The sequence below is a fragment of the Pseudophryne corroboree genome, chromosome 6, assembly GCF_028390025.1.
Source record: "Pseudophryne corroboree isolate aPseCor3 chromosome 6, aPseCor3.hap2, whole genome shotgun sequence".
Lineage (NCBI taxonomy): Eukaryota > Metazoa > Chordata > Amphibia > Anura > Myobatrachidae > Pseudophryne > Pseudophryne corroboree.
The window spans coordinates 21,851,961-21,878,461 of record NC_086449.1 but is presented as its reverse complement, the minus strand read 5'-3'; the positions used below and the strand labels follow the sequence as shown (position 1 = coordinate 21,878,461).

Here is a 26,501-nt window from a genome sequence, read left to right as displayed (position 1 = left end):
ACTGGGCGTGGTGGTGGCGGGACATTACCTTTGAAGGCATCCTGCTGACAGCCAGCCTCTTGCAGGAGGTGGGTGGGCAGGCCAGAGTATTGCTGCATAATTAGAAAAAATGCTTCTAAACCCCAGGGGTCTGCCTGTGTATGGGGTCCCCAAATGTCTGGGGGCCCCGGGACAACTGCCCCTGTCACCCCTCCTATAATCCAGCCATGATTAGCACTATTGTTAATGATAACAATCTGGAGGACTGATGTGCAGATGTGTCCTCATGCTTCGTAGCCCAATACATGACTCTCTGTGCGTCTGTTGATTTAACTGCATACTAAATGGTGCATTACAGTCCTTTCTAGGAAAACACTTTATTCTTTTCTAGGAAAACACTGTAACGTAGCATTTTATATGCAGATACATCCGCAGTCGCACACAGAATATAGGCATGCCGCATATCATTTTTATCAGCATAAGCTCCTTGTGCATCCTATTTGCATTGTTTTGTGAATAAGAATGGCAAAAAGTCACATGTACAGATGCTCGGCGTCACGGCATGGCGTAACTAGAAAGGCTGTTTAATGTGCATGGAGGCTAGATGTAAGTTGACACATCTGTATAATACTAAGGGGGTCATTCTGACTCGTTCACACGCTGCAGTTTGTCGCAGTGGTGCAAACGGGTCAGAACTGCACATGTGCAGTGGCCACATTGCGCACGCGCGCCGTTGCCCGGCAACAGCGACGTTGCCAACGGATAAAGTGATTACATCGGTGATCGCACGAAGACTGACAGGCGAAAACAGACCGTTGTCAAGGCGTGGTGAGGCGAACGCAGGCGTGTCCAGGCGTTTGGAGGGCGGATATCTGACGTCAATTCCGGGACCTTTGTCGCTGGATCCGTCACACAGGGTAAGTATGTCTGACCCTGGTCTTCTTTTGCTCAAAACTTTTTTAGCATAGCAGGGCTGCACAAGGTGGTGTCTAGTTGATCGCATGGGCTGCAAAAAGTAGCTTTGTGCGATCAACTCGGAATGACCCCCTAAGAGCGGCTGTTACTTGCGATCGCACAGTTACCCAGTCACCCAGTTACCATCTAGAAATGCCCTTTTCATTCTCCTCACTTGTCATCCCCTTTGGTCTGCTGTACAAATTGTATACTGAAGATACTTATCTCTACTTGTCCTACACTGTCCACTAACCATTGCAACTCCATCATATTGAAGGATGTCTACCTGTCCTATATTCTTTGATATCTCAACAATTTCTTGATATTTCCAAAGCTGAACGTGTTGTTTTCAACCATTCTTGAGCCTCTGCACATCCTCACGTCTACCTCTCTGTGGATAATACCACAATTTTTTTGGTCTTCCAAGTCTACTGCCTGGGAGATGCACTTGAATACTTCCTGTAATTCACTGCCCATATCCATATCCATATCCATATCCATATCCATATCCAGTCCATCAACATCTCCTGTTGGTTCCATCTGCAGAACATCACTAGACCAACTTATCTACTGCAACAACGTCTCAAATCTTCAAAGCTTTTTAATACTGACCGTTCTTTTATTGCATTCTGCTACTGTCTTGCTAGTGGCTCCTTATATCCTTCAGAATGTATACTCCTTACTCTGACATACCAAATTCTCACCCGCTCCTCTCCCACCTACTGTACTCTGGTTCTCCAACCTCATCTCTTTCCAAGTTCCTTCTCACCCACTTCAGTTACTGTAGCTAGTGCTCACAACCTCTCAACCCCATTTCCAAGATTTCTTCCTGAATCTATTAAATGCTCTCCATGACTCTATTAGTCTCTCCCCCAGCCTCCATTCCATCAAAGGCTTCCTCAAAGATCACTTATTCACTCAAGCCTGTTGCACCACCCCATGATTCCTGACCACCCCCTATTGTAATATCCCACTAGCAAGGCCCTCTTCTCATAACTCCTGATATAACTCAATTTACAATACCATTATGCAAAGAGAGAAAGAGAGAGAGAGAGAGAGAGAGAGAGAGAGAGAGAGAGAGAGAGAGAACTGAACAATGGGGGTCATTCCGAGTTGTTCGCTCGTTTTTTTTTCTCGCAACAGAGCGATTAGTCGCTAATGCGCATGCGCAATGTCCGCACTGCGACTGCGCCAAGTAAATTTGCTATGCAGTCAGGTTTTTTACTCACGGCATTACGAGGTTTTTTCTTCGTTCTGGTGATCGTAATGTGATTGACAGGAAGTGGGTGTTTCTGGGCGGAAACTGGCCGTTTTATGGGAGTGTGTGAAAAAACGCTACCGTTTCTGGGAAAAACGCGGGAGTGGCTGGAGAAACGGAGGCGTGTCTGGGCGAACGCTGGGTGTGTTTGTGACGTCAAACCAGGAACGACAAGCACTGAACTGATCGCACTGGAAGAGTAAGTCTCGAGCTACTCAGAAACTGCACAGAGAAATCTTTTCGCAATATTGCGAATCTTTCGTTCGCAATTTTGATAAGCTAAGATTCACTCCCAGTAGGCGGCGGCTTAGCGTGTGCAATGCTGCTAAAAGCAGCTTGCGAGCGAACAACTCGGAATGACCCCCAATGGGAGGCCATTAATTCAGACCTGGAGTAAATTTATCCCCCCCAAGGAGATCATGACATTGGTGACCTGAGGCAGTGGAAGACTATATGCAGTCCATGAATTGAATTGCTTTGGTAGTGGGGATCTGCTTAATATAAGGCAGCAGAGATGAACCATTGTCTGCAGCTAATGTGGTGACAGCTGATGGTGCATTATATCCGTGTACTCCAAACTTTTTCCCCTTTTTCTATTTGTTGTAGAACTTGGTAACTACAATGTAAATGGTTCCAGATGTATGCTGCCAGGCCAGGCCATTTCAGCTGAGTGGCCATGTGCTAGGTATGCAGGTCACCCCTGCCATCTATTTGTGGGCGAATACCCAGCGGGTACATATAAGATATGAATCATGTACACCAATGCTGAAAGAGATACTGCCAAAAAATTCTTCGGCGCCCCCCCCCCCCTTCCCATCCCCCATAATTGGCACTAGTAAAGGGACAAACATGCGCGCGCCTAAGGCGTGTGTCACAAAAATGGGTGTGGCTTCATTGAAATGGGTGTGGTTTCGCATAAAGGGGCGTGGCATTGCAGGAAAAGACTACCTTATACCCCAGTTTTGCACCCTGCACGCCCAGACGTTGGCCACCACAAGAAAGAAAAATAATCCTGATTCATGCCCCTTACATTATTTGTCATTTTTCCTCCTTATAGAAATGCCCAGTATACATTATTCCACATACTGCAATGGCCCTTAGACATTATGCCACACACAATAATGCACATGACACAGTATGCACACACCGTAATGCCCCCGACACATTATGCCACACACCGTAATGCCCCCGACACATTATGCCACACACCGTAATGCCTGTGACACATTATGACAGGAATTGCAATGCCCGTTATACATTATGCTACACACTGCACTGCCCCTGATACATTATAGCACATACAATGTCTGTGACACATTATGACACACACTGCAATGTCCGTGATACATTATACCACACACTGCAATGCCCCTGATACATTATAGCACATACAATGTCTGTGACACATTATGACACACACCACAATGACCCTGAGGCATTATACCACATACCACAATGCCCGTGATATAGTATACAACACACCATAATGCCTGACACATTATGACACACACCGCAATGTCCTTGATACATTATGCCACACACTGCAATGACCCTGAGACATTATACCACATATCACAATGCCCGAAATATAGTATACCATACACCGTAATGCCTGTGACACATACTGCAATGCCCGTTATACCCTATGCCACACATTGCAATGCCTGTTATACATTATGCCACACTGCAATGCCCCTGAGACATTATACCACATACCACAATGCCCGTGATATAGTATACCACACACCGTAATGCCTGTGACACATTATGACACACACCGCAATGTCCGTGATACATTATGCCACACACCGTAATGCCCATTACACATTAAGTCCTACAGTAAGGCTTCTAATTACTTTTAAATTACCTGCTCGTTGCCAGGGGTTTCATGCTCTTGGTTCCATGCACAGTGCCAGGGGTTTTCATGCTCGGGGTTTCATGCTCGTTGCCAGGGGTTTCATGCACTGGGTGTCATGCTCGTTGCCAGGGGTTTATGCACTGGGTGTCATGCTCGTTGCTAGGGGGTAGTGCTTGTTGCTAGGGCTGTGCTCCCAGTGCCACATATGCCCCCAGTGGCAGATATTCCCCCACAGTGCCAGGTACTCACATGTCTCCAGTGCCAAATATAGCCCCCCCATGTGCCAGGTACACATACCCCCCCCCAGTGCCACATATGCCCCCAGTGCCAGATATTCCCCCACAGTGCCAGGTACTCACATGCCCCCAGTGCCAAATATAGCCACCCCACCCCCATGTGCCAGGTACACATATACCCCCCCAGTGCCACATATGCCCCCCAAAGTGCACCCCCTCCCCCTGTGCCGAATATGCTCCCCAAGTGCCAGTTATTCCCCCCCCCCTCCCGCACTACCCCACTGTTTTGTGATGGAGGGACACGGAGGGCACAGCGCGCGCCTCTCCTGTGTCCCTCCTGCGTCTCCGGCGGGTCTGTTAAAGGAAGTGCCGGTTCGTGAGCCAATCAGAGCTCACGAACGGCACTTCATTTATTAGACCCGCCGGAGACACAGGAGGGACACAGGAGAGGCGCGCGCTGTACCCTCCGTGTCCCTCCATCACAGCAGCGGAGGGAAGGAAGAAGAGGAGACAGCAGATTGACATGTCAGTCTGCGCTAAATCAGTGGCGGCGCCCCCGCAGCCCTGCGCCCCCAAGCCAGCACGAGGGCTGCGGGGGCAGTAGTTACGCCACTGGCCAAGGGCCCTCTAATGGATTCTCCACAGAGTACCCTGAACTGAATAGTAGCACACAGTGGCGTAAGTTCGTCACAGTTGCCCGGAGGCAAGATAAATATTGGTGCCCCCCTATTTCCTATATTAAGATAAATATATGTATGTGTGTGTGCGTGTATGTGTGTGTGTATGTGTTTGTGTGTGTATATGGAGTGTTCTGAAAAAAAATTATATACTGTATTTATACATTTAATCGTCTTTTATTTTAAATCACACATTTCTTAGCAGTCATACCCAGGATTAGAACCCATGACCTGTTACACTAACAGCAGGCACATTACTGATGGAGCTATTTGCTCCTGTACAGGAAGCATGAGAATTCTAACTATATGAAGTTACGTGTAATTGTCAGAGAAGTATCTTCATAAAGTTAAAATTCTCATATTTCCTATACAGGAGCAAACAGCTTCATCAGTAATGTGACTGCTTCCAGTGTAATAGGTTGTGGCTTCTAATTCTGGATGTGATACTTGTAAAATGTATATATTCCGTATGGTAAAGAGGGTGTGATTTGTAAGGTGCAGAGACCAGTGAGGAAGTCGGCCACTGAAAAGACAGCGACAGCTATCAATTAATTTAATTCAATGGTGTCACAGAAAGGGAGGAGAGGTGCCCCCCTCAGAGCAGGAGCCCGGCGGCAGATGACTCCGTTGCCTCCCAGAGTTCTGCTTCTGGTATCACATGATCTGTGGCCTTGTGCCTTTATTCCAACATGGAAGCCTTGGTGACTTCTAATATAACAGCAACTTAGAGTAGGGCATGCTGTATTATTTACTGTCACAATAAAATGTCTGCTCCTTACCTCAATAGTACTGTCACGGCGTGAGTCCAGATCTATGGGCAGCCGGGCGGAGAACACCGGTTCCCGATTCTCCATCTGGATTGAGACGTTCAGCTCTCTAGACGTGTTGGCAATCGTGACAAACCCTATGGGCTGGGTGGGAAGAGTCTCAATCCTCAGCTGGAGGGGGAAAAACTTTTGTTAAAATTTGTGCAACATACCTGAATCTCAAAAATTCTGTCTTTGACCAGTTTTTTTTATTCTACAGGAAATAACTGTGTGACCCGTTATAATAAATAAGAGATAATCTGCTGTTTCATGGATTAGTAGACCTGATTAAAAGTGCAATTGTTTTTATCTACTTCCAATGATTGTGAGAGCCGCTGAGCACTGGAGTATGATATTTTGAGTGGGGGGTGGCGGCCCTGCATGTAATCAAACCACGACTAATTATCTCCCCCGGGGCTATTCTATTAGTTCTGACGCTTTGGGGTTTTGCTCACCTACCTCAGGCAGTTGAAACCAAAGCCCCGATAAGTGTTCTTCAAAGCCACAATCACTGCCATACAAACAAGCCATACTTGGATAGCCCGATAGTGACCTTCGGGCAAAAATCTCGTCATATTTCCATTTTTGCCGTGCAGTAATTACCACACGTAATAGGATAACCCCCAAGTTTATTAAAAGTAGAGATGAGCGGGTTCGGTTCTCCGAGAACCGAACCCCCCGAACTTCCCGTGGTTTACACTGTCGGATTCTTGCGCAATTCGGATTCCATATAAAGAGCCACGCGTCGCCGCCATTTTCACTTGTGCATTGTAGATTGAGCGGAGAGGACGTGGCTACGTTCTCTGAGTGAAAAGCTCAATATCAGCTCAATATCAGTGCTCAGTATCAGTACTGCATTGTGGTGACCAGTATACTACAGTACAATAGTCCAGTGCTGCATCTCGCTGCTCAGTGTCAGTTCTAGTATCCTCATCAGTGCTCAGTATCACTGCTCACTGTCTTGTGCTGCATTGTGGTGACCAGTATACTACAGTACAATAGTCCAGTGCTGCATCTTGCTGCTCCGTGCCAGTTCTAGTATCCTCATCAGTGCTCAGTATCACTGCTCATTGTCTTGTGCTGCATTGTGGTGATCAGTATACTACAGTACAATAGTCCAGTGCTGCATCTTGCTGCTCCGTGCCAGTTCTAGTATCCTCATCAGTGCTCTGTATCACCCGCTCATTGTCTTGTGCTGCATTGTGGTGACCAGTATACTACAGTACAATAGTCCATTGCTGCATCTTGCTGCTCCGTGCCAGTTCTAGTATCCTCATCAGTGCTCAGTATCACTGCTCATTGTCTTGTGCTGCATTGTGGTGACCAGTATACTACAGTACAATAGTCCAGTGCTGCATCTTGCTGCTCAGTGTCAGTTCTAGTATCCTCATCAGTGCTCAGTATCACTGCTCATTGTCTTGTGCTGCATTGTGGTGACCAGTATACTACAATACAATAGTCCAGTGCTGTTCTCGCTGCCCAATGTCAGGTTCTAGTATCCTCATCAGTGCTCAGTATCACTACTCATTGTCTTGTGCTGCATTGTGGTGACCAGTATACTACAGTACAATAGTCCAGTGCTGTTCTCGCTGCCCAGTGTCAGTTCTAGTATCCTCATCAGTGCTCAGTAACACTACTCGTTGTATTGTGCTGCATTGTGGTGACCAGTATACTACAGTACAATAGTCCAGTGCTGTTCTTGCTGCCCAGTGTCAGTTCTAGTATCCTCATCAGTGCTCAGTATCACTACTCATTGTCTTGTTGCTGCATTGTGGTGACCAGTATACTACAGTACATTACTAAAAGTCCAGTGTCTTGTGCTCCATCTTGCTGCTGTAGGGTGCTGTGGTAGTGTCCTGTCACTGTGCATAGGTCATCATCATTCCAGTCACAGTGATATCTGGTATCTATCTAGTGGTATCTTATTCCAGACATTACTGCCGTCTAATTCCAGATATATTACTGGCATATAATTCCACACATTAAAAAATGGAAAGCAAAAATGTGGAGGGTAAAATAGGGAAAGATCAAGATCCACTTCCACCTAGTGCTGAAGCTGCTGCCACTAGTCTTGGCAGAGATGATTCAATGCCATCAACATCGTCTGCCAAGGCCGATGCCCAATGTCATAGTAGAGAGCATGTAAAATCCAAAAAACAAACATTCAGTAAAATGACCAAAAAAATCTAAATTAAAAGCATCTGAGGAGAAGCGTAAACTTGCCAATATGCCATTTACGACACGGAGTGGCAAGGAACGGCTGAGGCCCTGGCCTATGTTCATGGCTAGTGGTTCAGCTTCACATGAGGATACAAACACTCATCCTCCCGCTAGAAAAATGAAAAGACTTAAGCTGGCAAAAGCACAGCAAAGAACTGTGCGTTCTTCTAAATCACAAATCCCCAAGGAGAGTCCAGTTGTGTCGGTTGCGATGCCTGAACTTCCCAACACTGGACGGGAAGAGGTGGCTCCTTCCACCATTTGCACGCCCCCTGCAAGTGCTGGAAGGAGCACCCACAGTCCAGTTCCTGATAGTCAAATTGAAGATGTCACTGTTGAAGTACACCAGGATGAGGATATGGGTGTTGCTGGCGCTGAGGAGGAAATTGACAAGGAGGATTCTGATGGTGAGGTGGTTTGTTTAAGTCAGGCACCCGGGGAGACACCTGTTGTCCGTGGGAGGAATATGGCCATTGACATGCCTGGTCAAATTACAAAAAAAATCAGCTCTTCGGTGTGGAATTATTTCAACAGAAATGCGGACAACTGGTCTAAAGCCGTGTGTTGCCTTTGTCAAGCTGTAATAAGTAGGAGTAAGGACGTTAACCACCTAGGAACAACCTCCCTTATACGTCACCTGGAGCGCATTCATCAGAAGTCCTTGACAAGTTCAAAAACTTTGGGTGACAGCGGAAGCAGTCCACTGACAACTAAATCCCTTCTTCCTCTTGTACCCAAGCTCCTGCAAACCACACCACCAACTCCCTCAATGTCAATTTCCTCCTTAGACAGGAACGCCAATAGTCCTGCAGGCCATGTCACTGGCAAGTGTGACGAGTCCTCTACTAACTGGGATTCCTCCGATGGATCCTTGAGTGTAACACCTACTGCTGCTGGCGCTGCTGTTGTTTCTGCTGGGAGTCGATCGTCATCCCAGAGGGGAAGTCGGAAGACCACTTGTACTACTTCCAGTAAGCAATTGACTGTCCAACAGCCATTTGCGAGGAAGATGAAATATCACAGCAGTCATCCTGTTGCAAAGCAGATAACTGAGGCCTTGACAACTATGTTGGTGTTAGACGTGCGTCCGGTATCCGCCGTTAGTTCACAGGGACTTAGAGAATTGCTTGAGGTAGTGTGTCCCCGGTACCAAATACCATCTAGGTTCCACTTCTCTAGGCAGGCAATACCGAGAATGTACACAGACATCAGAAAAAGAGTCACCAGTGACCCAAAAAATGCAGTTGTACCCACTGTCCACTTAACCACGGACATGTGGACAAGTGGAGCAGGCCAGACTAAGGACTATATGACTGTGACAGCCCACTGGGTAGATGTATTGCCACCCGCAGCAACAACAGCAGCAGCGGCACCAGTAGCAGCATTTTGCAAACGCCAACTCGTTCCTAGGCAGGCTACGCTTTGTATCACCGCTTTCCATAAGAGGCACACAGCTGACAACCTCTTACGGAAACTGAGGAACATTATCGCAGATTGGCTTACCCCAATTGGACAACACCACCAATATTGGCACTCATTCCGAGTTGATCGCTAGCTGCATTCGTTCGCAGCGCAGCGATTAGGTAAAAAAAGGCAATTCTGCGCATGCGTTTGAGGCGCAGTGCACACACGCGTCGTTCTTTCACAAAAGCCATTGCAGTTTCACACAAGGTCTAGCGACGCTTTTCAGTCGCACTGCTGACCGCAGAGTGATTGACAGGAAGTGGGTGTTTCTGGGAGGTAACTGGCCGTTTTCGGGGAGTGTGTGAAAAAGCACAGGCGTGCCAGACAAAAACGCAGGAGTGGCTGGGGAAACGTAGACTTGGCTTGCCAAACGCAGGGCGTGTTTGTGACGTCAAAACAGGAACTAAATAGTCTGAAGTGATCGCAAGGTAGGAGTAGGTCTCAAGCTACTCAGAAACTGCACAATATTTTTTTGTAGCAGCGCTGCGATCCTTTCGTTCGCACTTCTGCTAAGCTAAGATACACTCCCAGAGGGCGGCGGCTTAGCGTTTGCACTGCTGCTAAAAGTAGCTAGCGAGCGATCAACTCGGAATGAGGGCCATTGTGCGTGCATTACATGTGGGCAAATTCCAGCACGTCCCATGTTTTGAACATACTGTACAATGAATTTGGTGGTGCAGATTTTTTTTTCAAAACGACAGGGGTGTGCAGGAGATGCTGTCGGTGGCCGAAAGAATTGCAGGCCACTTTCGGCATTCAGCCACTACGTGCCGAAGACTGGAGCACCAGCAAACACTCCTGAACATGCCCTGCCATCAGCTGAAGCAAGAGGTGGTAACAAGGTGGAATTCAACCCTCTATATGCTTCAGAGGATGGAGGAGCAGCAAAAGGCCATTCAAGCTTATACATCTGCCTACGATATAGGCAAAGGAGGGGGAATGCAATGCACCTAACTCAAGCACAGTGGAGAATGATTTCAATGTTGCGCAAGGTTCTCCAACCCTTTGAACTTGCCACACGTGAAGTCAGTTCAGACATTGCCAGCCTAAGTCAGGTCATTCCCCTCATCAGGCTTTTGCAGAAGCAGCTGGAGAGATTGATGGAGGAGCTAAAACGGAGCGATTCCGCTAGGCATGTGGAACTTGTGGATGGAGCCCTTCATTCGCTTAACCAGGATTCACGGGTGGTCAATCTGTTGAAATCAGAGCACTACATTTAGAGCATCGTCCGGATTGGCTATGGTGAGTCAGCTGACTGAATCCAACATGGCGGTGTCACTGTCTGGATTTGGAAAGAACTCTGGCATTTAGTCTGTGAGTCAGTATAATGAGTGGAAGCAGAGCTCTGCAGAGAGAAACACTTATATGATACACCGAATGCTCAGGTGGCCAATCAGGAGCAAGTAACATAGACTGCAGCTTGTATGCTGAAGGCAAAGAACTCAGCAAAGCAGGATATACTTGGAACTGGTGTGCTGGCCTAAACTAAGCATGCAAAATAGACTGAACTGCAGGAATGATGGCAGAGGTAAGTCACAGAACATGTTTAGTAAGGATTGTGACAGGGACACTGAAGCTTGAGACACTGGGGGCATCCCGAAGCTTCCCCACAGGAGGGAGAGTGCTGAGAAACCTTCAAAACCCTGTGGCCAAACCCTGAATCTGAGGCTGAAAAAATGTCAAAACTGTAAAACCGTACAAATGTATGAACTATGGACCAAGTGATGTAAAAGCACCCCTGTACCCAGCCCAAGAGGTTCCCTTCAAGTGCATAGAGTGCGCTGAGATGGAAGCAGGTGGAGACCTAGCATTAGCTACTTAAGCCTGATGGATAGCTGCAGTAGACAGATCCATCTGGCCAGTGTCTGCTTGGAAGCAGGCCAACTATGCCTTGCAGCATCGTAGAGCACAAACGGCATCCAATTTGTGCAATGCTTCCATCCAGACCACATACGTGCGAAGAGCCCAAACTACTTCCAGTGAGTGCAAAGACGGAAAATCATCCAAATAGACAAAGACTACAACAGACTGTTGAAAGTGGAAACTACCTTTGGCAAGAAAGCAGACTTCATACGAAGCTCTTCCCGATCACCCCAAGCTTTGATACTCTACAAGCTGAAGCCAAAGCTAACAGAAGTACCATATTCCAAGACAGGTATTTGAGGTCCACCTCTTTCGAAGACTCTGACTGAAGAAAGAAAAACATGACATTGAGATCCCAAGGAGCTGAACGTGGAAAAAAGGGAAGCTGGACACACTGAAGTTAGGTCTGTATTTCTGTAAGCAGTGCAAAGTATTCTTGAAATAAAATGGACATGGCAGACATCTGTATCTTCAACAACCTTAAAAGTAGTCTCGGGTCCATCCTGCCTGTAGGAAGAGTAGCAGGTGAGGCAGTCAGAAGAAAGCAATATGAAACCCATGGCCTTCACACCACACCATGTAATATTTCCAACTATGATTGTGGTGGGTGGACATTTCCAGAATACCCTTGCATCTTAAGATTGCGGCATCAACAGCCACGCTATTAAATGCAGTGGCGATAAGTTGGGATACATGACTGGAACTTGCTGAAGAAGATCCAATCATAGAGTCAACGACCACAGATCGACCTCGAAAAGCAGCAGAAGATCTAAGTACCATAGCCAGTCTGGAGCCACAAGAATGACTGTGCTGTACTCGCGATTGACCCATTTGAGCATCCGTGGCAGACGGGTAAAAGGTGGAAACAGGTACACTAAACTGCACTGCCAAAGAACCATGAGAGCGTCTACCACTCCTGCTGCAGGATCCTGTGTCTTGGAGCAGTACCATAGCAGTTGGTGTTTTAGCCGAGAGGTGATGAGATCTACCAGAGGACTGCCCCAGTGCAGGACCAGTTGTTGAAAAACAATCGCATAAAGGTCCCATTCCCTGGGATGGAGATCCTGAAGACTGAGATAGTCCACCTCCCAGTTCTCTAAGCTGGAAACATGGCAGAAATCACCATGCCCACTGAAGGATGTGGCTGGATTCCTGCATGGCCATGCAACTTTGCATTCCCCCCTGCCAAAGGATGTGCACTAAGGCCATGGCATTTTCTGACTGCAACCAACTGGGGAGTCCTTTGCAAAGGGGAGATGCTGCAAGTAGGACATTATAGACTTTCCTGAGTTCCAGAATGATGATTGGCAGGATCGCTTCCTGGTGAGACCACTGGCCCTGGAGCTGGCTGTCCTGTACTACTGACCCTCAGCCTCGTAGACTGACATCAGCAGTCAGGAGAATCCAGTTCCAGATTCTGAGGCGGCACCCCATCAGGAGATGGTCAGTCTGAAACCACCAGAGTAGGGACAGACACAGCCGAAGATACATCTGAAGATGAGACCCTGACCACTGAGACAGTAAATCCAAATGGAATGGTCTGGAATGGGACCTGGCAAACTGAATGGTCTCGAAAGGGGCCACCATCTTGCCCAGAAGGCAAGATAAACAGACACCATTTTTGACTTGAGAACCATTCTGACCAATTCCTGAATTAACCGTGCCTTGTTCTCTGAAAGGAACACTCATTGTAGGGAAGTGTCCAGAATCATCCCCAATAACTGAAGACGTTGGAATGGTACCAAGTTGGACTTCTGAAAGTTGACGATCCAGCCATGTTGAATGAGAATCTGATGCAGCAGGGACACCTGATTCAAAAGCTTCTACACAGACAAAGCTTTGATGAGGAGGTTGTCCAAGTAAGGGAAAATAGTCACCCCTGAGCCTGAGCCCCAAGCCCAGTAAGAGACCTGTATGGGTGTCTTCTACCCTAGCGGATGCCTATTCCTTGCGGGAAACCGCCAGCTCAGTAGTTAGCTCAGACAGAAGGGGCTGAACTGTCAGACTCACAGGAGGCACAGAGAGCCATGTGCCCAGTGCAAGGCTATGGATTTTTTGTATTGCACCTAGTTCAAGTATACACCTTTGGAGAAGCCTTCCCAGAAGCAGCACCCTTTCCTGCCATAGTGCTCCCACACACACAGTAGATTTAAGGGACAATATGGCACTGTATAGCCCCCCCCCCCTTTCCACACACACACACACACACACACACACACACACACACACACACACACACACACACACACACACACACACACACACGAGAAAAGAGGAGCAAATGTGAGATAGTCACTAACACAGCTCCTGAATTACCACCAAGGAAGCAGCTGACTCTGATTTAAAGTAAATGATCTTAGTATGGGTGGCAATCAATGCCGCCCGACTTTGGCCGACATACAGGATTCCAGCCGCCATTTTTTTTAAAGGGGCAATCACTTACAAGGCATGGTTTTGCCTTGTAAGTGATTTCCCCTTTAAAAAAAAATGCCCGAGATCATTCTTTATTCTATTGAGGATTTCCACGATTGAGTCACTTTATTATGACCACCTCCTACATCTGACGTCACCAGTGCGTAGCCCATGAAGAACACCACGTGTCGTGCGCTGGCTTGGTGGGTGTATAAGGTGTGGGATAGGCGTCTGCACACATATCACTCGGGGCGATTTATCCGAGTTGCAAAAAGGGATTATTATCGGCTTTCGGGCCAAGGGTGGCGTTATTACTGACACAGCGTAGTTTGTGACCTGTCTGCATGCTGCTTCGGTGACGGTGTATCGTGACTGGACAAATGGCACCATTGGCAATAACCGGTGTGGAAACTGCGGAGCACCACGTGCCATTGATGTGAGGGGTGAACGTCGGCTACCAAAGTGCGTGAGTGGCAACCAACACGCTACAGTGGAGCAGCTCACCATCACGATGAACCTGGAGGCTACGAGACGCGTGTCTAAAATGACAGATCGGCCTGTCTAGCTGCTGTCCGCGCTGCGCACGGCGGTTACTCTGGCTATTAGCTGGTGGCTTTTTTTCTTCTACTAGAATTCATGTTTAAGAATCAGGATTTTCTTCCGTGATCCCATGAGACCCTACTTGCTTGGGCGTGTGGTGGAAATGTTCTCCTGATGTCACTGTGAGATTAGGCCCAGTGTTCTGGGTAACTGAGGTCACACAGGTTGTATGGTGTAACAGACTTACATACGCTTCTCCTACTCCGCATCTGCCAGTGGACGCCAGGTACATCGATACCACCTCTGTCTGGTACGGGTCTCTGAGTCTCAGGTTCAGGCCTGGCCCGCAGCACTCAGCCTCCCGATGTACAGAGAAGAGGATCTGACCAGCGTTGGTCTGGAAAACTGAATAACAGGACAGTGAGGGCCACAGTAACAAACCCGGGGGCCCCATAGCCAAGCTCCTCCCATATGTGGCTCTTCCTCGCAGTGTGACACATTATGAAGTGACAGTAAATGAGCTTCTATTATATTATAGATAAGCTGGTAATGGACAGAGGCATCACCCTCCTAATGCCACATACAGCCAATAATGTGCCCAGGGGCGACCTGACCCCTAAATCTGCCCGTGGTCATGGACCAGTAATTCTGGTGAGCGCTGGCCATCAATAGATACCAGTCTTTACTCATAACGTAAACACTCCCATTGTTACATATATTTCTTACCTTTATGCTGCAATATAACCTCCTCCACCTGCAGACAAAGGAACACGTGTTAATGTAAATCAGTGCGTCACGTATGTATCAGTAACAATCACGCTGAGGCTGAGGGGCAGGGGTAGGACAGGTGAGTGTCACCACCAGGTATAAATTGTGTCAGGAAAGAATTGTGACATTAAAAACCACTGCACCACCTCACCTAATGCCAGCCCCTGTCACAGAATGACCATACTTGCCTACTTTTGAAAGAGCTTGTCAGGGAGATGGAACGTGTGCTGCTACATCAGGGAGACGTGTCATGAACATGACTTACTGTACATCCAAATATAAATGAGCCCCTTAGTAAGATCTACTTGTTGAAGAAAAGATACTGATATTTTGCAGAATTTGTTTGTGTATTGTGCTTTACAAGAGGTTCCATATACTGTAAGTGGCCACGATAAACCTTATTTAAAATGCATGTAGCCTTATGGATCATTGGGGGTCATTCCGAGTTGATCGCTCGCTAGCAGTATTTAGCAGCTGTGCAAACGCTAGGCCGCCGCCTACTGGGAGTGTATTTTAGCTTAGCAGAAGTGCGAACGAAAGGATCGCAGAGCGGCTACAAAATTTTGTGCAGTTTCAGAGTAGCTCCAGACCTACTCAGCGCTTGCGATGACTTAAGACTATTCAGTTCCGGATTTGACGTCACAAACACACCCTGCGTTCTCCCAACCACGCCTGCGTTTTTCCTGGCACGCCTTTCGTTTTTTTCGCTCACTCCCTGAAAACGGTCAGTTGACACCCAGAAGCGACCCTTTCCTGTCAATCACTCTGCGGCCGGCAGTGCGACTGAAAAGCTTTGCTAGACCCTGTGTGTAACTACATCGGCCGTTGTGAAAGTACGTTGCGCGTGCGCATTGCGCCGCATACGCAGAAGTGCCATTTTTTTGCTTCATTGCTGCGTAGCGAACATTTTCAGCTAGCGATCAACTCGGAAAGACCCCCATTGTGCCTTATAACCATTGCAGGGAAATGGCACTGGTGTTCCCATTTGAATATATGTATCTGTGATTTATTTTTTTCACTCAAGAATGTAACAGCTACAGAATGGGTGTAAGGTGCAATCAGGGAGATTACTGGACAATTCAGGGAGTGAGGGAGATTGCTGCTATTTCAGGGAGTCTCCTGCAGAATGAGGGAGGGTAGGCAAGTATGAGAATGACCCGTCACCCATCTATTTTATTGCTGGAAAATGCCACCTAGTCGCAACATTATGTGACCAGGAAGTAACTGGAGACTGTGCTGTTTTATTTGATAGGCAACACTAGTACTGTATATCTGTTTGTGTCTGAGTCTGTGAGCCGTGCCTCCTCCAGTCAGTGTATGCAGCCGTGCCCCCCAGTCAGTGTATGCAACCGTGCCCTCCCAGTCAGTGTATGCAGCCATGCCCCCCAGTCAGTGTATACAACCGTGCCCTCCCAGTCAGTGTATGCAGCCGTGCCCCCCAGTCAGTGTATGCAGCCATGCCTCCCCCAAGTCAGAGTATGCAACCGTGCCCACCAGTCAGTGTATGCAGCCGTGCCCCCCAGTCAGTGTATGCAGCCGTGCCCCCCAGTCAGTGTATGTAGCTGTGCCTCCCTCAGTCAGTGTATGCAACCGTGCCCCCAAGTCAGAGTATGCAGCCGTGCCCCCCAGTCAGTGTATGCAGCCGTGCCTCCCAGTCAGTGTATGCAGCCGTGCCCCCCAGTCAGTGTATGCAGCCGTGCCCCCCAGTCAGTGTATGCAACCGTGCCACCCCCAGTCAGTGTATGCAACCGTGCCTCCCAGTCAGTGTATGCAGCCGTGCCCCCCAGTCAGTGTATGCAGCCGTGCCCCCCAGTCAGTGTATGCAACTGTGCCCCCCCCAGTCAGTGTATGCAGCCGTGCCCCCCCCAGTCAGTGTATGCAACCGTGCCCCCCAGTCAGTGTATGCAGCCATGCCCCCCAGTCAGTGTATACAACCGTGCCCTCCCAGTCAGTGTATGCAACCGTGCCCTCCCAGTTAGTGTATGCAACCGTGCCCTCCCAGTCAGTGTATGCAACCGTGCCCCCCAGTCAGTGTATGCAGCCGTGCCCCCCAGTCAGTGTATACAACCGTGCCCTCCCAGTCAGTGTATGCAACCGTGCCCTCCCAGTTAGTGTATGCAACCGTGCCCTCCCAGTCAGTGTATGCAGCCGTGCCCCCCAGTCAGTGTATACAACCGTGCCCTCCCAGTCAGTGAATGCAACCGTGCCCTCCCAGTTAGTGTATGCAATCGTGCCCTCCCAGTCAGTGTATGCAGCCGTGCCCTCCCAGTCAGTGTATGCAGCCGTGCCCCCCAGTCAGTGTATGCAGCCATGCCTCCCCCCAGTCAGAGTATGCAACCGTGCCCACCAGTCAGTGTATGCAGCCGTGCCCCCCAGTCAGTGTATGCAGCCGTGCCCCCCAGTCAGTGTATGCAGCTGTGCCTCCCCCAGTCAGTGTATGCAACCGTGCCCCCCAGTCAGTGTATGCAGCCGTGCCCCCCAGTCAGTGTATGCAGCCGTGCCTCCCAGTCAGTGTATGCAGCCGTGCCCCCCAGTCAGTGTATGCAGCCGTGCCCCCCAGTCAGTGTATGCAACCGTGCCACCCCCAGTCAGTGTATGCAACCGTGCCCCCCAGTCAGTGTATGCAACCGTGCCTCCCAGTCAGTGTATGCAGCCGTGCCCCCCAGTCAGTGTATGCAGTCGTGCCCCCCAGTCAGTGTATGCAACTGTGCCCCCCCCAGTCAGTGTATGCAGCCGTGCCCCCCCCCCAGTCAGTGTATGCAACCGTGCCCCCCAGTCAGTGTATGCGGCCGTGCCCCCCAGTCAGTGTATGCAACTGTGCCCCCCCAGTCAGTGTATGCAGCCGTGCCCCCCCAGTCAGTGTATGCAGCCGTGCCCCCCAGTCAGTGTATGCAGCCGTGCCACCCAGTCAGTGTATGCAACTGTGCCCCCCCAGTCAGTGTATGCAGCTGTGCCCCCCCAGTCAGTGTATGCAGCCATGCCACCCATTCAGTGTATGCAACTGTGCCCTCCCAGTCAGTGTATGCAGCTGTGCCCCCCCAATCAGTGTATGCAGCCGTGCCCCCCAGTCAGTGTATGCAGCTGTGCCCCCCAGTCAGTGTATGCAGCTGTGCCTCCCCAGTCAGTGTATGCAGCTGTGCCCCCCCAGTCAGTGTATGCAGCTGTGCCCCCCCAGTCAGTGTATGCAGCCATGCCCCCCATTCAGTGTATGCAGCTGTGCCTCCCCCCTCAGTCAGTGTATGCAGCCGTGCCTCCCCCCAGTCAGTGTATGCAGCTGTGCCCCCCCCAGTCAGTGTATGCAGCCATGCCTCCCCAGTCAGTGTATGCAGCCATGCCTCCCCAGTCAGTGTATGCAGCTGTGCCCCCCAGTCAGTGTATGCAGCTGTGCCCCCCAGTCAGTGTATGCAGCCATACCTCCGCCCAGTCAGTGTATGCAGCTGTGCCTCCGCCCAGTCAGTGTATGCAGCTGTGCCTCCGCCCAGTCAGTGTATGCAGCTGTAACCCCCCAGTCAGTGTATGCAGCCGTGCCTCCGCCCAGTCAGTATATGCAGCTGTAACCCCCCAGTCAGTGTATGCAGCTGTGCCCCCCCCAGTCAGTGTATGCAGCCGTGCCTCCCCCCAGTCAGTGTATACAGCTGTGCCCCCCAGTCACTGTATGCAGCTGTGCCCCCCCAGTCACTGTATGCAGCTGTGCCCCCCCAGTCAGTGTATGCAGCTGTGCCTCCCCCCTCAGTCAGTGTATGCAACCGTGCCTCCCCCCAGTCTGTGTATGCAACTGTGCCGCACCCAGTCAGTGTATGCAGCCGTGCCTCCTCCCAGTCAGTGTATGCAGCTGTGCAGCCCCCCAGTCAGTGTATGCAGCCGTGCCTCCGCCCAGTCAGTGTATGCAGCTGTGCCTCCTCCCAGTCAGTGTATGCAGCTGTGCCACCCCAGTCAGTGTATGCAGCTGTGCCTCCCCCCCTCAGTCAGTGTATGCAACCGTGCCTCCGCCCAGTCAGTGTATGCAGCTGTGCCTCCTCCCAGTCAGTGTATGCAACTGTGCTGCCCCCCAGTCAGTGTATGCAGCCATGCCTCCGCCCAGTCAGTGTATGCAGCTGTGCCTCCTCCCAGTCAGTGTATGCAGCTGTAACCCCCCCAGTCAGTGTATGCAGCTGTGCCACCCCAGTCAGTGTATGCAGCTGTGCCCCCCAGTCAGTGTATGCAGCTGTAACCCCCAAGACAGTGTATGCAGCAGTGCCCCCCCCCAGTCAGTGTATGCAGCTGTGCCACCCCCCAGTCAGTGTATGCAGCTGTGCCACCCCAGTCAGTGTATGCTGCTGTGCCCCCCCCAGTCAGTGTATGCAGCCGTGCCTCCCCCAGGCAGTGTATGCAGCCGTGCCTCCCCCCAGTCAGTGTATACAGCCGTGCCCCCCAGTCAGTGTATGCAACCGTGCCCCCCAGTCAGTGTATGCAGCAGTGCCTCCCCCCAGTCAGTGTATGCAGCTGTGCCCCCCCAGTCAGTGTATGCAGCTGTGCCTCCCCCCTCAGTCAGTGTATGCAGCCGTGCCTCCCCCCAGTCAGTGTGTGCAGCTGTGCCTCCCCCCTCAGTCAGTGTATGCAGCCGTGCCTCCCCCCAGTCAGTGTATGCAGCCGTGCCTCCCCCCAGTCAGTGTATGCAGCCGTGCTTCCCCCCCAGTCAGTGTATGCAGCCATGCCTCTCCCATTCAGTGTATGCAGCCATGCCTCCCCGCAGTCAGAGTATTCAGCCGTGCCTCCCCCCCCAGTCAGTGTATGCAGCCGTGCCTCCCCCCAGTCAGAGTATGCAGCCGTGCCTCCCCCCAGTCAGAATATGCTGCCGTGCCTCCCCCAGTCAGTGTATGCAGCTGTGCCCCCCCCAGTCAGTGTATGCAGTTGTGCCCCCCCCAGTCAGTGTATCCAGCTGTGCCTCCCCAGTGTATGCAGCCGTGCCTCCCCAAGTCAGTGTATGCAGCCATGCCTCCCCCCAGTCAGTGTATGCAGCCGTGCCTCCGCCCAGTCAGTGTATGCAGCCGTGCCTCCGCCCAGTCAGTGTATGCAGCCGTGCCTCCGCCCAGTCAGTGTATGCAGCCATGCCCCCCTCAGTCAGTGTATCCAGCCGTTCCCCCCCTCAGTCAGTGTATGCAGCTGTGCCTCCCCCAGTCAGTGTATGCAGCTGTGCCTCCCCCAGTCAGTGTATGCAGCCGCGTCTCCCCCAGTCAGTGTATGCAGCCGTGTCTCCCCCAGTCAGTGTATGCAGCCGTTCCCCCCCAGTCAGTGTATGCAACCGTGCCCCCCAGTCAGTGTATGCAGCCATGCCCCCCAGTCAGTGTATACAACCGTGCCCTCCCCGTCAGTGTATGCTACCGTGCCCTCCCAGTTAGTGTATGCAACCGTGCCCTCCCAGTCAGTGTATGCAACCGTGCCCCCCAGTCAGTGTATGCAGCCGTGCCCCCCAGTCAGTGTATACAACCGTGCCCTCCCAGTCAGTGTATGCAACCGTGCCCTCCCAGTTAGTGTATGCAACCGTGCCCTCCCAGTCAGTGTATGCAGCCGTGCCCCCCAGTCAGTGTATACAACCGTGCCCTCCCAGTCAGTGAATGCAACCGTGCCCTCCCAGTTAGTGTATGCAATCGTGCCCTCCCAGTCAGTGTATGCAGCCGTGCCCTCCCAGTCAGTGTATGCAGCCGTGCCCCCCAGTCAGTGTATGCAGCCATGCCTCCCCCCAGTCAGAGTATGCAACCGTGCCCACCAGTCAGTGTATGCAGCCGTGCCCCCCAGTCAGTGTATGCAGCCGTGCCCCCCAGTCAGTGTATGCAGCTGTGCCTCCCCCAGTCAGTGTATGCAACCGTGCCCCCCAGTCAGTGTATGCAGCCGTGCCCCCCAGTCAGTGTATGCAGCCGTGCCTCCCAGTCAGTGTATGCAGCCGTGCCCCCCAGTCAGTGTATGCAGCCGTGCCCCCCAGTCAGTGTATGCAACCGTGCCACCCCCAGTCAGTGTATGCAACCGTGCCCCCCAGTCAGTGTATGCAACCGTGCCACCCCCAGTCAGTGTATGCAACCGTGCCTCCCAGTCAGTGTATGCAGCCGTGCCCCCCAGTCAGTGTATGCAGTCGTGCCCCCCAGTCAGTGTATGCAACTGTGCCCCCCCCAGTCAGTGTATGCAGCTGTGCCCCCCCCAGTCAGTGTATGCAACCGTGCCCCCCAGTCAGTGTATGCAGCCGTGCCCCCCAGTCAGTGTATGCAACTGTGCCCCCCCAGTCAGTGTATGCAGCCGTGCCCCCCCAGTCAGTGTATGCAGCCGTGCCCCCCAGTCAGTGTATGCAGCCGTGCCACCCAGTCAGTGTATGCAACTGTGCCCCCCCCAGTCAGTGTATGCAGCTGTGCCCCCCCAGTCAGTGTATGCAGCCATGCCACCCATTCAGTGTATGCAACTGTGCCCCCCCAGTCAGTGTATGCAGCTGTGCCCCCCCAATCAGTGTATGCAGCCGTGCCCCCCAGTCAGTGTATGCAGCTGTGCCCCCCAGTCAGTGTATGCAGCTGTGCCTCCCCAGTCAGTGTATGCAGCTGTGCCCCCCCAGTCAGTGTATGCAGCTGTGCCCCCCCAGTCAGTGTATGCAGCCATGCCCCCCATTCAGTGTATGCAGCTGTGCCTCCCCCCTCAGTCAGTGTATGCAGCCGTGCCTCCCCCCAGTCAGTGTATGCAGCTGTGCCCCCCCCAGTCAGTGTATGCAGCCATGCCTCCCCAGTCAGTGTATGCAGCCATGCCTCCCCAGTCAGTGTATGCAGCTGTGCCCCCCAGTCAGTGTATGCAACTGTGCCCCCCAGTCAGTGTATGCAGCCATACCTCCGCCCAGTCAGTGTATGCTGCCGTGCCTCCGCCCTGTCAGTGTATGCAGCTGTGCCTCCGCCCAGTCAGTGTATGCAGCTGTAACCCCCCAGTCAGTGTATGCAGCCGTGCCTCCGCCCAGTCAGTATATGCAGCTGTAACCCCCCAGTCAGTGTATGCAGCAGTGCCCCCCCAGTCAGTGTATGCAGCCGTGCCTCCCCCCAGTCAGTGTATACAGCTGTGCCCCCCAGTCACTGTATGCAGCTGTGCCCCCCCAGTCAGTGTATGCAGCTGTGCCCCCCCAGTCAGTGTATGCAGCTGTGCCTCCCCCCTCAGTCAGTGTATGCAACCGTGCCTCCCCCCAGTCTGTGTATGCAACTGTGCCACACCCAGTCAGTGTATGCAGCCGTGCCTCCTCCCAGTCAGTGTATGCAGCTGTGCAGCCCCCCAGTCAGTGTATGCAGCCGTGCCTCCGCCCAGTCAGTGTATGCAGCTGTGCCTCCTCCCAGTCAGTGTATGCAGCTGTGCCACCCCAGTCAGTGTATGCAGCTGTGCCTCCCCCCCTCAGTCAGTGTATGCAACCGTGCCTCCGCCCAGTCAGTGTATGCAGCTGTGCCTCCTCCCAGTCAGTGTATGCAACTGTGCTGCCCCCCAGTCAGTGTATGCAGCCATGCCTCCGCCCAGTCAGTGTATGCAGCTGTGCCTCCTCCCAGTCAGTGTATGCAGCTGTAACCCCCCCAGTCAGTGTATGCAGCTGTGCCACCCCAGTCAGTGTATGCAGCTGTGCCCCCCCAGTCAGTGTATGCAGCTGTAACCCCCAAGACAGTGTATGCAGCAGTGCCTCCCCCCCAGTCAGTGTATGCAGCTGTGCCACCCCCCAGTCAGTGTATGCAGCTGTGCCACCCCAGTCAGTGTATGCAGCTGTGCCTCCTCCCAGTCAGTGTATGCAGCTGTGCCCCCCCAGTCAGTGTATGCTGCTGTGCCCCCCCCCCCCCCAGTCAGTGTATGCAGCCGTGCCTCCCCCAGGCAGTGTATGCAGCCGTGCCTCCCCCCAGTCAGTGTATACAGCCGTGCCCCCCAGTCAGTGTATGCAGCCGTGCCCCCCAGTCAGTGTATGCAGCAGTGCCTCCCCCCAGTCAGTGTATGCAGCTGTGCCCCCCCAGTCAGTGTATGCAGCTGTGCCTCCCCCCTCAGTCAGTGTATGCAGCCGTGCCTCCCCCCAGTCAGTGTATGCAGCTGTGCCTCCCCCCTCAGTCAGTGTATGCAGCCGTGCCTCCCCCCAGTCAGTGTATGCAGCCGTGCCTCCCCCTGTCAGTGTATGCAGCCGTGCTTCCCCCCCAGTCAGTGTATGCAGCCATGCCTCTCCCATTCAGTGTATGCAGCCATGCCTCCCCGCAGTCAGAGTATTCAGCCGTGCCTCCCCCCCCAGTCAGTGTATGCAGCCGTGCCTCCCCCCAGTCAGAGTATGCAGCCGTGCCTCCCCCCAGTCAGAATATGCAGCCGTGCCTCCCCCAGTCAGTGTATGCAGCTGTGCCCCCCCCAGTCAGTGTATGCAGTTGTGCCCCCCCAGTCAGTGTATCCAGCTGTGCCTCCCCAGTGTATGCAGCCGTGCCTCCCCAAGTCAGTGTATGCAGCCATGCCTCCCCCCAGTCAGTGTATGCAGCCGTGCCTCCGCCCAGTCAGTGTATGCAGCCGTGCCTCCGCCCAGTCAGTGTATGCAGCCGTGCCTCCGCCCAGTCAGTGTATGCAGCCATGCCCCCCTCAGTCAGTGTATCCAGCCGTTCCCCCCCTCAGTCAGTGTATGCAGCTGTGCCTCCCCCCAGTCAGTGTATGCAGCTGTGCCTCCCCCAGTCAGTGTATGCAGCCGCGTCTCCCCCAGTCAGTGTATGCAGCCGTGTCTCCCCCAGTCAGTGTATGCAGCCGTTCCCCCCCAGTCAGTGTATGCAGCCATGCCCCCCTCAGTTAGTGTATGCAGCTGTGCCTCCCCCCAGTCAGTGTATGCAGCCGTGCCTTCATGCCCAATGTGTAAAATGCCTTTTTCCATACAATGTGTATTGTTCTATGATAGACAGGTAATGGTGTCTCTTACCTCTACAAGGCACTGCAGTCCTGGGGAAACCAGAGCAATTGGCTTGGACATCTGGTCCTGAGAGGCTGACGTGGACTTATGCTGCCATTGAGGCTGGGTGTGGATGACCTCAGTGCTGCTTTGACCTGAATTTCAAAGAAAGAAAGGTGTCAGAGTAGGTGCTTTATCTTGGTTGTATGGGTGGTACAAGTGCCGTTGTCAGAAATAATAGAAGGATGTGTATATCCCCCGAGCAATTAGACTCAATAGTATTTGACTGTGCACACAGTTTTTGAAGGAACTCGTCAGGGAGGTTGTTCCAAACATCTTGGAGAATTAATCACAGATCTTCTGTGGATGTAGGCTTGCTCTTCATGTATTCCGAGTCAGACCCGATGATGTTGAGATGATGGCTCTGCAGGGGCCATATCATCACTTCCAGGACTCCTTGTTCTTCTTTAGGCTGAGGATAGTTCTTAATGATGTTGGCTGTATATAGGGGTCGTTGTCCTGTTGCAGAATACATTTGGAGCCAATCAGAGGCCTCCCTGACGGTACTGCACGGTGGATAAGTATCACCTGTATATGTAAATTCATGTTGACCTTTTTTATGAACTCAAATATGTCTTTTTGTTATGTTGGTCTATAATAAGGGAGTCAGGATGAAGGTTAAAGGGAGCAAGTAGATGTGGTTAAAGTAAAGTAAAGTACAGGCATGTTATTAATGCAATGTTTGGCCCTCATGGGTGGCAAAAAAATTGCATATGTACATGTTTGGATGAAGGGTCTAGATTTGTGAGTACTTTAACCCAGGCACATGTCACAAAGTGATGATGATGATGATGATGATGATGATGATGATGACGACGACTGTGGTAGGGCAAGTTTGATTGGTCAAGTGCATCAAGGTCACACCCATTAAGGCAAATGAAGTTTAAGTTTTTGCAAGTTTCGCTGCTCAGGGTTTTCTCACACTTCTGCTGAGGCAATTTTCTGATGAGAGCGTTTTTCCCATTCCAACATCAATATCACTGATTTTTTTTTATATGTTACCCTCGTCACGTTATACTTTGTTTTTATTCCAGAAAATACCATTTGTCTATTTACTCATACAGTACTACAAAGTAAAAAAACTATTTTTTTTATCCAAAGTGATCAAAAAAGTATTCTTTTTCAATTCTCTATTCTCAATTTATGCAAAATCTTTAGTAGAGTTATTTTGGCCTCCATTATCATCTCTATGCTGAAGACTCTTAGATCTACCTCTCTTCCCCTGATCTCTCCACCTCTCCTCAATCATATTGTATCTCAAACTGTATCTCCGCTATTTCCTTCTGGATGTCCCGGCACTTTCTTAAAGTTAGCATATTTAAGATTTGGCTGATCATCTGCCCACCCTCCAAAATAACCTCATCTCTCTCAAGTCATAATTCCATTATTTATTGACAGCACAACCATATACCTTAGTTGTCATGGAGTTTATCCTTGATTTCTCCTTCAAACCTTACATCCAGTACCTCTTGAAGTGCTGTCAATTCCATCTCAACAATATCTCCAGGATCAGACCCTTTCTCACCCTTGAGGCAAAAAAGACCCTCATCCACTCAGTAGTCATCTCCAGACTGGACTACTGTGACCTCCTCTTACCAGGCCTCCCTGTCTCATACTCTCTCCACTCCAATCTGTCCTCAATGCTGCTGTACTACGACCACCTCCCCTCTCTTACAAGCCCTACACTGTCTTACCTTCCCCCCTTCAGAACCAAGCTCAAGCTTCTCACACTCACTTACAAAGCCTTCACCCATTTCCCTCCCATTTTACCTCTCTGACCTTATCTCTCTTTATCCTTCCACCCGCCATCATTGCTCCACAAATGAATGCCTCCTCTTCTCCTAAATGATTACTTCTTCCCTTTCCCATCGTCAATATATTGCCCATGCTACTCTCTACCACTGGAACTCTCTCCCTCTCCCTAACACACTCTCCACAGCTCAAAACTTCAAATGGTTTCTCAAGACCCACTTCATTATCAAGGTCTTACTGCTCTCATCCTAAGCCTTTGTCCAATGTTCCTTGTTCACTATCTCTACCCTCTGTGACTACTGTCTGTCTTCCCCTACCCTTTTGTCTGTAAGCTTTTATTAACAGGGTCCCTACCCTCATTTGCTTTTGCTTCCGTCACTTATACCATCATCTCTTCCCCACTGCTTAGAACCTCACCTAACCCTTGGGTTCTGCTACCCTGCTGTGTATTTGGGTATTACGGCGGCTGATGCAGCAACGTTTATAAACAATGTCCATGTCCTGCAATGCTCTGGACTGTAAGTCACTTTTTTCTTGGTTTGTTCCTACTGTTTCTGTTTTTGTATTTTGTAAGGCGCTGTGGACTCTTTGTGGCACCATATAAAGGATTATAACAATTTACTGTAATGTATATGCCTTGTATACTGTTTCATCCTGACTGCATTTTTCAATTATGTTTGCATCCAACTTTGTAAAAGGTCCATGAAAAAGTGCAAGATCAACTAAGAGAAGATGACGGAGAAGCAGCTGGAGACACAGATGGGGCAACATCT

At 50.9% G+C, this 26,501-nt stretch overlaps 1 protein-coding gene across 1 annotated transcript in view; it reads right to left on the bottom strand.

The window, feature by feature from the left end:
• Positions 1–26,501, bottom strand: part of LOC134934141 (phospholipid scramblase 2-like) — a 61,779-nt gene that overhangs the window by 10,735 nt on the left and 24,543 nt on the right. Inside the window, exons 3-6 of the mRNA XM_063929641.1 lie at positions 23,947–24,071; positions 14,994–15,021; positions 14,515–14,672; positions 5,742–5,900 (exon numbers count right to left, since the gene is read on the bottom strand). Of these exons, the coding sequence (XP_063785711.1) occupies positions 5,742–5,900; positions 14,515–14,672; positions 14,994–15,021; positions 23,947–24,071 (470 nt within the window). The remainder of the gene's footprint in view (positions 1–5,741; positions 5,901–14,514; positions 14,673–14,993; positions 15,022–23,946; positions 24,072–26,501) is intronic.